Raw genomic sequence first — 12,507 nt, 5'->3', positions numbered from 1 at the left:
GAATTTCTACCTTAAATAACCCATAAGTAATGCTGAGTATGTGTTTATAAGCTGAGGACGGGCAAAATAGTTCTGGTGAAATAATAACAGATTTGAAATAAGGCTTGGGGTTTGGGGTTGGGGTTTTTTTCATTCCTTTGGAAGGGTGAAAAGTAATCAGTTTTGCTTCATTTGCTTTCAATTTCATGCCTCTTCATTTCTGGCCCACAACAGAAACAGGAAGGTACTAAAAAGTGTGAGAAAACCTGCCACTTCGGAGCATCCAACCGGGGAACGCCTTCCTATCCTCTGCCCCAAGCATGAGGAGCCAAACCCACACCTGCACCGTGGGTGCCACGCAGCACCCCCCGTCCAGACAAGCTGTTGGGATGGAGGCAGGGGCTGATGGAGTCAGCCCCTCTCCGGTGTTCACGACAACAGGTCCTCAGCCCTCACAAAAATTAAGGGAGAGAGGGAATCATTTGGGAAAAGCTCTCCAAGCAACTAGCCTGCCCCTTACACACGTGGTCTCCGTTTAAAAATTTTAGTGTGTGAACATATGAAAAAGTATCTGAATGAAATCTGTGCTTTGTGAGATGCTGCAACGCAAGCTGATTATTAGAACTCAGTCCATTTCCCAATGAGAAAAGATAATCTTCACTTCAGGGATTCATCCCCAGTCAAATTTAAAAGCCTCTCTGGTAGGATTTTCTGGCGATGGCGGTTTACTGGCAGACCCTCACCACAGGGTCTTTTAAACTGACTGGAAACAGTTTGGGAAACTTAGCCAGTGTTGCTCCGTAACCGGAAATCTCCCCAGTGTAACTCAGATGCACACGCATTATCTCGGTTCAAAAGAGAATACATGTAGAGTTAAACCCCTCACTTTTCTGTAGCTGAGACACTTAAAAAAATTCTCAAGCAACAACTGAACCGAAACAGAAACTCTAGGTGTACTGCAAGCCATCTCTTGCCTGTGTTTAAGCTTTTGTTTTGTAACTGTCTTTCCTCTTTTGTCATCAAGAACTCATCCTTTTGCTTTGGTAGGCTAACACTTGTCAGGCTTAAGTGAATCTGCTATGAACACAGCATGCTGCTTTCACAGAAATGACAACATTAACTAAGCTGGTGTCGCAAACAAGTACTTTTTTTAAGGATTATGGTAAGTTCAACAGACCTTAAACGGAATGCCTGAGCAGAGCATGTTTTCCTTTTCATGAACCAGCCTGAACCCAAAATCTTCTCACTACTGCTAAGTCATTGCAAAGAACAAATTCCTCCCCAGCTGAAATCCCAAACTATCGCATTTAAGTTTCACCTGACCCTCTGAACCAGTCCAAGGCTTTACGCAGACAGTAAACCAAACCTCTGTAAATTTAAGTGTGCGTGGGGAGAGGACGCTTACGGTTTCTTTGCCGGTAACCCGGGTTTGATTTTTCATTCTGCTGCACAGCTGACAGTGCATCCTGGGTGCAAAGCAGAAGATATGTGTTCATCTATCAGAAATCCTGCCGGTGTAGTATATCTGTGTAGCTAAACTGGGAAATTGCCTGGCTGAAGATCTGCCCTCAAACACCTTTCCATGGCATTGCCGCATTCCCACTTCACTCTCACTGTCATGCTCTATGCAAAAAATGGCATAATAAAAGCCAAATTCATTCTTCTCTCTCTGTTTTCTCCATTCCTCCTGGCCCCAGAGGACGACTTTCTCTTGAAGAGCCATTGCCCCTGAAACAATTTCAAATGAAGTGCTGAGGCTGTTTGAAATTCACCCGACACGCCGTAGCTGCAGGCTAGCAACACAGTCCCAGTCCCAGGGAAGAGGCAGGATTTCAAGGAGGGACTGACAGATGGCTGCTTTGCCTTTATTTATTTATTTATTTATTTATTATTTTTTTTTCCTTCCCCAAAACATTACCAAAAGAGGACTACAAAGCCTCTGGTAATTCAGGGCATTTGGCACACGGCTGACACAGGTGACGGATGGTTTTCAGGGCGCTCGGGGCAGAAGCCTGCGTGGGCTGCAGCGCTGCCCAAACACGATGCCGCGGCTGAGAGAAGAGGGTGTCTTTGAACTGTACTTGGGATTCCACGCTGGCAAGGAGCTCAGCTCGGGATTTGATTTTCTTTCACGCACGTTCCCTCCTGCATTTCTTTTCTTCTTCCTTCGATTCCCCAAAGTTCTATTTTCTGCCGCTTCTCAGACTTGAAACCCAGGTTCCTCTTAAAGTGCGGGGAAATTAATGAGCAAACTTAAAGCCTCATTCTTTTCTCCCAGCAGTTTGGTTTTGTGGGAAGTATGTAGGCGCGATTAACGCTGTAGGAGTGTTTAGGAGAAAAATGCATTGCACAACCACCCTAATTTAATGAGATTTCATTTGTTAACTACCTTCTGGCTGCCCAAAACGAAAAGGGAAAAGGAGAAAACTCAAGACTTATTTTTCAGTAAAATTAATTCTAACGAGAGCAGAAAACTTTTAATCTCTTGCATCTTAAGCAGCACTAATTGTCTTTGTCTTATTATTTTATAAATTTACCAGAGGGAAATTCATCTGTTCAGCATAACTATCAGGAATTGCCACTTCCCTGTCATTTAACCTCCGCTCAGGTAAATTTAAAAGCAGGAACCACACACCGGAGAGAGGATACAGGGAAGAGAGAATTGCCCAAGCACACAGAGAAAGCAGCAGCAGCCCTGAAAACACAGCAGCAGCCCATCCGCTCTCCGGCACGAGCTGTTTCTGCTCCCCCAGCACACAGTTGGCCCAACAAGACTCAACAGCCTGTTTCACAGCGTACGCCGCGGTGCAAAGCCACGGTGCACAGTGGCAGGCATCCAGCGCATCTGAAGCCATCGATGCTTTTTTCCTATACTTCAAAATAGTCCATACAGGCCAAAGCAGGCTTGAAGAATTGTTTCTTTCTAGCCCTGTTTTTTTTCCCAGCTTTTAATCCTTTTCTCCATTCTGCATAATCCCAGCTGATCAGATCTGGCTTTGCAGAGCATATTTTTTACTACAGTTTGTAACAACTCCATTCTTTCACCTACCCCGTGCACAAACAAGGAACATCTGCCAAAGCCTTCCTTTTTTTTCCCCATCAACCAGAACAGCAGTGCCAGGTCTGTCACTTCTCAGCTTGCTCCATCGACAGGGAGCTAAAAGCACCCAGGGAAAACTCTAACCCCTGGCTCTGTCTCTCACTATTAGAGCTGAAGCCACCACAACGTTCTACTTCCTCCTCCAGCAAGCAAGAAAAAACCCCACTGCTCTAGCAACACAGATACCTGTGAACTATTCTGTTCATTTTACTAATTATTAGTGAATTTTTCAATAGATGCTTCAGAATCTTAGGTGAAGCAAAATGCATAGATCGCAGGAGAGCTCCACTGACTCGAGAGCTGAGCATCCACCTCCATCGCCCTCACCTCTACACAGAGCCACCCAGTGTGGCACGTCCTCGAATGGCAGCATCAAGAATTTGGACCAAGATTCCACATTGGATATGGATCCCTGCACCTCCTTTTGTTGGACAAAGCCGCTCTTGCCACTACAACTAAATCCTCAATCCATGGCAATGTGGAGCACTCCTAATAACCAGTCAACAGCTCAGCACTCTCCAGCACTCTGAAAGCTCAAATCTGCAATGAAGCAGCATGTTCTGCTCACTGAGGAGAAGACAGAACTATTTAAATTCAGTGTGGAGCAAGAAAGATGATACAGAAGCCTGTACAGAAATGTGTATTTTTCTGGGAATCTCTCTTGATTTTCTTTAATAAAAAAAAAAAAAAAAAAGTAAAAAACTTTCTTTTTTGTTAATGAAAGCCTCACACAGAAGCAGCCACGTGACTGACCCTCAGACATGTAACATTCCTTTTATTCTGCTCCTACCTACCTTATGTACCCTCACTCTTCTGCCAGCCCACAGGACCCCTCCCTTCAACTCCCCATTTTCCCCCTCAAGCCTCTCGATCAGCTTTGGTGGTCGCAAAACAGACACCAGGATCACCGCCTGGAGAGAGCTTTCCTCTGTGTCTAGAGCTTCTCCCAGTTGGTTCAGCCAGGTGGTTTAACCCGAGACTGAGCACAGGTAAAACCCTGTGTACTTGCCAAGTCAGCTGGGCCAGGTGCCCCCCTGGCTGCTCTCACCTGTGTAGTCGATGACAAACCCGGAGTTACTGACGGACGCGTCGCTGCGGAAGGCGAGGAAGAGGCTGTTACTGCTGCTCTCTATCCTCTCGGGCAGCTGGGAGCCATAAAAACTTCCGATCAGCGGGCTGAGCGAATCGGGTCCATCGTAGATGTGAAGAAAATCATAGCCAGGCTCCAAACTGAAGCTGCAAAACCAAAGGAAGGAGAGTGCCTAAAGTATGAGCGTGCTCCAGTAGCCCCTGGAAAGCAACACGGGGTCTCCATGGGCTGTACAACCCCACTGCTTCTGCCCCAAAACAGCTCCTCAGCTAAGCACAGGGCATTTCTGTCTCCACTGAGGACTTGTGAGTCAGTCAAGAGCACAGAAGCACAAGCCAGTGTGGCTACAGGGGCTTCCTATGCTGCCCCAGTTACACGGTTCTGTTCTGCAAAACCCACGTATATCAAAGAGGAGCTGCAGTTGGGATATGTGTGTCTTCCCCAAATTAAGGGGGGTCTAAAACCAGATTACCCGGGACTACGGGACAGTCCCCCCAGGTTTGGTTTGGTTCTGAGAGGAAGGGACCCACGTGCAGACCCAGCTCCCCCAGGCAGCGCCTCACCCCTGGCACCCCCTCCCTGCCCAGGAACAACCAGCTCTCGGGTACGTACGTATTGAACACCAGGGCAATGACATAGTCGGGAGAGACAGTCAGCTTCCAGTCACACTCCTTCCCTGGCGGGTAGGGCTCCGGGTACTGCGGGGACAAGATCACTCCCGCCGGTCCTGTCAAGATGCCTCCACAGGGAGCTGAAGGCAACCAAGGAAAGGGATGAGGCTTTGTCTTCGAGAAACTCAGAAAACAGTAGATGAGATGCAGGAAGGGAGGAGGAGAGATAAGGATAGATAAGGGGACAGAGAGGGCAGTTTTCAAGGCTGTCCAGTCTTAAGGTATTACCAGAGCTGGTAGCAGCCCTCGCAGAGCTGTCATTGCAGAGCTGTTCCGCACACACAGAGCTACGGATGCTGCCACAATCTTCGTAACATGTATTAAGTGAGAAACCAGAAGGAGCAAGAGACGCTTTATTCTTTTCTGTTGCATTTATTTAGGCAACTCCTGGGCAAAGTCTGGACGGTTGCTAAATGAGTGAAAACACGTTGCCTGGGACTAAAGGCTTGTTTGTGTTCACTGCACTTACCAACACATTAAATGCCAAGCTGATTGAAAAATCAATTATTACTTTTTTAAGGCTGAAAGTGCTTGCATGTATTTCCACTGTGGTAAATACTCATGATTGATTTATTGCTGTCAGCCTTTCCGCAGTCTATTCATCAAGGTCGATGCTCTAAGATTTCCCCTCGTTGCTCAGATCGTTTGGGACGGGGGGAGAGGGGGGCACAGCTTGTGTTCAGCTCGGGTGTCTGACCCCAACCCGCCCACAGCAATGCGAACACCGAGAGGGAAATGAACCCGTGCGGGACGAAGTAACGGGACAAATCTTGGAAGGATCTTCCATGAAGGAGAGAGCATGTGTGTTTATCTTGTGGGCTTTTATAAACCCCTGCAAATACGCAGGGACCCCCACATATCAGGTAAAATGTAGCAGGGCTGTTCTATAATGATCACAGTAGAGATTAAACTAGAGGCCCTTCTCCAAGGCCCAAAAGCAACTTCTTTTGCCTGCAGGCGCTGAGAACTGTTATCCCTCTCGAATAGAGAAGGAAATCACAGCACAGACAGGGAAGAGTTTAGCTGAAGGTCACGCACAAATAACTTGGAAGAACCACAAGGATCTGTTCTGCGTCCATTTACCTTAATCATAACCTTTAGGGTGTGTTCTTCTTCCAGACTGTAAAACCAGGGGAAATTCAGAAGAAACTAAAGTATACGGACTCATTTTTGAAAAGCCTAAGGGAGATGACTGTTCAACACCCTCCGATTTCTTTGATAATCCCACCCACAGTCTCCAAAGGATTTAAACTAGAAACTGGTCCAAGCCGCAGCTGTTCGGAGTTGGGTCAGGATAGAGACTTCAAATACCCCAAAACCTCTGGGGGCTGTTTCAGCTGAGGTTCCAGTTCAGCCCACATTGTTTAGGGACTGCAGAAGTTGTACAATAAAGATGTGAAAACATATTTGAAATGCTAAATACAAACATAAAACCCAAGCCCTAAATTAAACACAGCTTTCTAATTCAGCTCTAACTAGGCAGCCTGTTACAGAGCTACTATAAAACTGATATTTGGCTACTGATTATTCCTTAAAACCTTTCCTCAGTGAATAGAGAGAAGGAGCAAGACATTGCTTCCAGCTTTTTCACAGAGCTTATGACTTTTTAAATCAGATTTGTCAGACTTCCGTTCAAAAAGGACCCAACACAGTATCTCCAAGTCAAACTGGAGACGACCCATGGGAATTCATCTCACACCAAGATGAAGTCACTGGCTGCATTTCTCTGAAAAGGACCGAGGGCCCAACTTCTGCTGTGAAAGAAAACTCAACAGGAGAATGACGATACGGGCATGACATGCAACAATATGATTTAGTTATAGCTCCGGGAAGACTAAAAGGACTGTCTCGATCAGGCTGAAGGGGTGCCACACTAGATCATCAAGACAGTCATTCAGAAACCAAGTCATCCTACAGGGAGCATAAATCCTGTGCATGCTGTAGAAGTTTCCTAGCTGGCATTAAATCACACGTTCGAAACAGAATTAATAGATTTTTCTTGCTTAGGATAACAATGCATCAACAGAAATGAAGGTCAGAGGTTAAGTAATTTGTGGCTAGCATTTAATTGGCCAGCAAACTTGATGTTTATTGCTCTTATGTGCTTAGCATGACTTTTTTTTTTTAATGTGTTCTGGACATATTAAAGAGAGTCACTTTTATGAGCTGCTTTTATTACTTTATGAGCTCAAAGAAATGTCAAATAGTTCTTTCTCCTGACAGAACTTGCTGTCTTCTCATGCAGAAATTATTCACCCATGACCCCAATCCCCTCCACCAACCCGAGTTTTAAAGAAACCTTTAATTTTGACTTGTCAGGTTAAATATCATCACTTACATTGCAGTATGTCCTATGAGCTTCCCAAAATGAACTAGATTCTCATTGTCCCAGCCACTCTGGGGATAAACCTAAGAAGTAGTTCTAGGAGCCAGCTACCTGAGACAGACCGACCTTGTCATAAACCTCTTCAGGCCAGGTGGGACTCATCCCCTTCAGACACAGGAGGCTTGCAATGAAACAGGGCAGGGAAGCCAGTGCAACGGGAGGATGGATGCGTGTTCATACCTGTGCAGGAGGGAGGGTCTGGTTGCCAGAAAAATCTGTTCTCAATCTGCACACAAGTGATTTTGGCCTCCCCTTGCAGAGCGTATCCTGGATTACACTGGAAGATGATGGAGTCGCCTGCCTCTTTGCTGTCACCACTCCGGCTCCCGTTCTGGGGAATTCCTGGGTCATTGCAGGAAGTGGCAGTGGAAACTGAAGAGTATTAAAAAATAGATATATTTTCATATATGTATATTTATATTTAATACAGGCTTACAGCATTGGCTGTCCTTAAACAAATACCCAAGCAATGACTTCACTCTCCATCTCTCCTCCTTCAGTATCCCTTAAAGTTGCCACAAGCACAAAAAATGGCTTTTCCTTTGCACTGAGCATCTGCCACTCCAGCTGGTAGAGGCTCTCGGGAACGGCAAGTTCAAGTGCACTACACAGAGTGCAAGTTTGATGTATAATTGTGCACATGCATGTTTACTTAATAAGTCCAGACATCCACTGATCTTACATGGCATTTTTATAGAATTCTGTGTCAGACACATGCTGCAAAATAAAATAATCCAGTAGCACTTTTTCACTTCCCCTGAGTGGCAGAGCAATTTAGCCTTTAGCCCTGTGAAGCATCAAGCCTGACCTTTTCGAAATGCACTCGTCTCCCTCCCAGTCTCGCCGCTGTGTCCCTTTGAGGATGAGATGACCCTCTCAGCAGCTTCTCGGCTGGGGCCAGGCAGCACAGCTTCGCTGCTGACTGAGCTCAAGGTCTGTCAACACTACAACTACTTAACAGCATGGAAAGTCCTGGAGTAATACAAGTTTTGCAAGCTTATATAGATCATTAAAGTTCACAAGATTCAAAACTGTATACTTCTGAGCTTAGGTCTGACTACTTAGTCACACCTTGTGAACAAAGGCTTTGAGCAGGAGCATTCAATAAAGACCAGCTCTGTATCAGGCAGTGGAGCAGAACTTATTTCCTGCTAAGTTGATGAGAGTCTATTACACCTAGGCAGTTTAGAGAAAGCTCCTCTTAAAAGAGCCAGAGGAAATCCCTCTCTCTCTTTCTGTGCAACTGGAGATAAGCAGGTTAGCAGCCCAGCCTGGTCCTTCCACGCAGGCTCAAGCACAAGCCTGGCAAAGGAAGAGGATGGCAGAGATGTCTTGGTCATCCTAGAAGGTCTTGTACCCAGCACAAACTCTTCCCAAAGAGCTGGCCTACTCTCGCAGCCGTGCAGGGCACCCCGAAGAGAAAGCTATGGGCAAAAGCTGGGGAGAGACAGGATGAGCTCTGATGTGTGTCCGAGGCCGAGGAAGGTTGTATCACCCTCCACCCAAGAGCCTCCCTGCTTACTGCCACCTCCAAAATAGGCATCTGCTGGTTGGTTGCTGGGCACGTCAGCGAAGGCCTGCATCCCGGAAACCTCTGTGTGAATGCTGAGATATATTACCCTAATATAATTTAAATTAATGTGTTTACAAGGCCGAGCCTTAGGTAACAGCAGCCAGGACTTAGGCAGTGACAGATTGCAGTTGCATTACACGTAGCGCTGCTGCGAGCAATGACATCCCTGCAGCTGATAGAGCTTTTTGTGATCTGCATCTCAGGGGATCCAATTTGAGGGATTTTAAATAGACTCAGTTTTCAGAGACCACTGACCAACTGCTCTCGGAACGCCTGGGGGAAGTTGTCTGCACACTCGTGTCTCTAAGGGACCTGTGGAACGTGGTGGAAGATAGGTGTAATTCCTTCTTGTGCATTCCACAACGTACTGCTCCTCATCTTGCTGCCAAGTTCACCACTGTGAAGGTGACTTGTAGCAGAGGGGAGCACAGAACTCACCTGCGTTGCAAGGACAAAATACAAGAGGGTTTTTTTTTCTCTATTTGCAGAGACTGCACCCAAATGTGATAGAGCACAAATGGCTGGAAGACTGCCCAGCTCCTGCTGTCGTGCTCCATCAGTCCTTTGTAGAGAGACCTGCAATTGCTTCTCACCAAAGTTAGGTCTGGACGACCCCACGGAAACAATGTAAAGCCCACCTGAAAACTGAACGGCGAAGCCCTGCTTGCTTGTGAAGAAATCCGTGTTGAACTGAAGGATGACGGAGTTGAAGGTGCTGTGGACGTCGCCGGGTAGGCTGGACCCGCTCACCTCCTTTAGGAGGATGCCGTTCTCCACCGGACCATCCCAAATCCTCAGCACATCGTGGAACTCCTCCGTGTGGAAAACGATGAAATGGAGCCTGTGTGGCAAAATGAACTGGAAGTCAGACCACAAACCGAGCTCGGCCTTTTTTTCCTGAAAGGATTAGAAGTGCGATTGGTACCGAACTAAGGTGGCTTGGCCCACAAGGAAAGTGTTCTCTCCTGTTACCTGCAACTCAGTCTGCACAAAGTCCGCGAGCCCTTCACCAAACTCCACCTGTCTACACAACCCAGGATCTCTTAGTCACGCGCCTCCCTACTAAAACACATCCATAAACAGAAGCCGACAGCCATGGATACTAATTTTTTCTGAAAAGTTAAGTCCTTTCAGGTGTTCTCTCCTAAGCAATCAAATTTACTAATCTAAAAATCTTCAGGAACAAGGTAAAGGTGCAAAGGCCCATCGCAGACAGTGGAAACCTCCCCAGCCAGAACATCACAGCTGGTTTTACACCGAAGCTGCTCAGACACTGCAATGAGTAGCTGTCACACAGACAAAAGGCTCAGTCAAGGACATACGGCAAATCCGCAGCAGGGAGGTACAAGAGGCTGTGAAGAAGATGAGGGTTTGTCCGTAGTTTCACTCTCTAACAGATAAACACAAGAGTATTGAAAAAAACTCACTCTAAAAAGAGAATTAGCAGAAAATGTGACGGGGTCCCTTCAGACAACTTACATATATTCATCCAATTCACACATTGTCCCTGTGCTGCACACAGCAACAACCTTGGCTGTCCTTTTGCTTTTTTTGTGTCCTGCAAGGAACAGTTTATTGTCAAGAGCCAGCATCTACTGATAAATACATTGATTTTTGTTACCTGCACTCAGGTCAAAGAACTTGCTTCTGGCACCAGGCTAATCTTGTGTATTGGGGGGAAAAAAAAAGGAAAGGAAACAACCAAAACCCAATGTTAATTAGAACAGCATCATGCTGGGAAAAAAAAAAAAAAAAAAAAAATCCTTACCAGGGTGTTAACTGCCCGGAGGGTAATAAAAAGAGACAGAAAAAGGTGTGCGGGAGGATGGCAAACAGGTGGGTGCAAATTTTGAATACTGGATTGCTGCACCTCTGAGGGGAGAAGTGGCTGATATAGGAAAGGACTTGGACATGTTTTACAAAGTTGTGGATATTGCAAAACTGCCTCTAGATCAGGTAACAGAGTAACTTCAGTGAGGAATAAAGAAAAAGTGAGGCAGCATGATCCAGCTCTCCAAAATCCACGATAGGAAGGGAGAGAAAACACAAATTAAGAAGCTGGCGGCTGGCAATGAGATTACACTGTGCTCTCAACGAGGTATTTATTACGGTGCTCCGAATGCAGATTTCATTTCCTTACTCTGTGTATTTGATAGCTTTGTCTGCCCAGGAGAGAGGGCTGCAAGGCCTCCAGTGCATGCACCAAACGCTCCTTAGTCCTCAACTGCCTGCAGCAGTACTCCTTGGAGCTCCTCTCTTCTGCTTTTAAACTAGACCACGGCTAGGTACTTCCACAGGAAATTCCCCAGGGAAAGCCCAAGATGCCGGCAGGAGACATCACAGGGAAGAAATTCACTCCAGAGCCCGTGCCAGCGATGGACCTAAGGGATGGGAGAAGGCCAGAAGTTCCCTCTGTGCCCAGGGCTCTGGGACAGGACAAACTTGGTGCCAACATCAACCCCCAGTGGGATGTTCCTCCTCCCACCCTGGAACGGCGGAGGGGGATATCAGACTGTACTCCTTCCCACCAAACCCACTTCTGCTGTGGATGGATGCGGAGCAGGTGAATCCAGGCTTTTCAAAGAGTTTTGGGATCTTCCACGATCAGAGGTACCATCTAAGCATAAAATACTGTCGTTATTATTGTTACACCCAAGGGAGTTATCAACACAAGGCTGCGATACATCAGGGTTCAGTCCCTTTCACTCCTGCACTTAAAATGCCAACTGAAGAGGAGGCATTTAATTGCCCCTGTTTTTCACTGCCACATTATCACTGGGGGAAATACCATCTGACACAATGAAATCGGGCTAACACAGGGTAACTCAAGGCATGCCAGTTCGAAACGGGGACAGAAATCTATAAACTGTACTGAGAAAAAAAATCTGCAAAAAATAAAACAATCAGGTACTGTGCTTAAAACCCTGACAGCCCACGGCGGGAAACAAGGAAGCACTCACTTGGCTGCTTTCCCATTTATTCGGGGCAAACATAAATACGTCAGGTAGAACCATAAAAGGAGGGAGGCGGGGGGGAAAAAGCCACTGCAATGTACTCAGCAACAAAATGATGTCCACAGAATCCAACAAAACCCAAAAGAGCTGAATCATAAATCCACGTAGCAGGGACCTTGAGCAAAGAGAGAAAAGCTAGGCTTAAGGAAAATAAGAATGGATCAGAGCAAAGCTGTTCTCCACAGGTGCACTGGCCTTGTGACGTTTGCTCTCAGGTTAACTGGTTCTAGTAGCCAAAACCACCCGGGAAAAGCCATTGCTGAAGAGCTCAGAAACAGGGAAACGCTGGCAGAGACTGGCCCGGGGGAAGGGGACACCCTGGAACCGCCGTGGCCCGGCAGAGCTCAGCACCAGCTCCCCGTGGGGCCACGGCTGCCTACGGCAACTCGCTCCCCTCCTTTATTTTAAAGAAATGACTTGCAGGCAAGGCTCCACCACGAGGAGAATGTCTCAGCACGGAAACCAGATGACACAGTGGCGAGGCGCAGGGCTGTCCCAGCGCCCGTTGGTTCAGGAGTCTGTTGGGATAGCTGGTTTTATTAAGGAAACTGGTGTGCTCTGGAGCAAATCAATCTATTCAACAGGCACATCTGTAACCAAACAGCATGGGTTTTCCATCAGTCTGATTCTATTCCCAGCAGGGCTTCGTTTAAGACAAGACAGAGACGCTGGTTTAGCAGACAACGGAGAGGAA

General features: G+C 46.7%; 1 protein-coding gene across 1 annotated transcript in view; it reads right to left on the bottom strand.

The window, feature by feature from the left end:
- Positions 1–12,507, bottom strand: part of CSMD2 (CUB and Sushi multiple domains 2) — a 305,387-nt gene that overhangs the window by 78,328 nt on the left and 214,552 nt on the right. Inside the window, exons 26-29 of the mRNA XM_074925977.1 lie at positions 9,438–9,640; positions 7,407–7,598; positions 4,782–4,920; positions 4,128–4,315 (exon numbers count right to left, since the gene is read on the bottom strand). Coding sequence (XP_074782078.1) covers positions 4,128–4,315; positions 4,782–4,920; positions 7,407–7,598; positions 9,438–9,640 — 722 coding nt within the window. The remainder of the gene's footprint in view (positions 1–4,127; positions 4,316–4,781; positions 4,921–7,406; positions 7,599–9,437; positions 9,641–12,507) is intronic.

The sequence above is a fragment of the Athene noctua genome, chromosome 24, assembly GCF_965140245.1.
Source record: "Athene noctua chromosome 24, bAthNoc1.hap1.1, whole genome shotgun sequence".
Lineage (NCBI taxonomy): Eukaryota > Metazoa > Chordata > Aves > Strigiformes > Strigidae > Athene > Athene noctua.
Note: the sequence above shows the minus strand (reverse complement) of the source record. Positions and strands in the feature narration are given on the sequence as shown.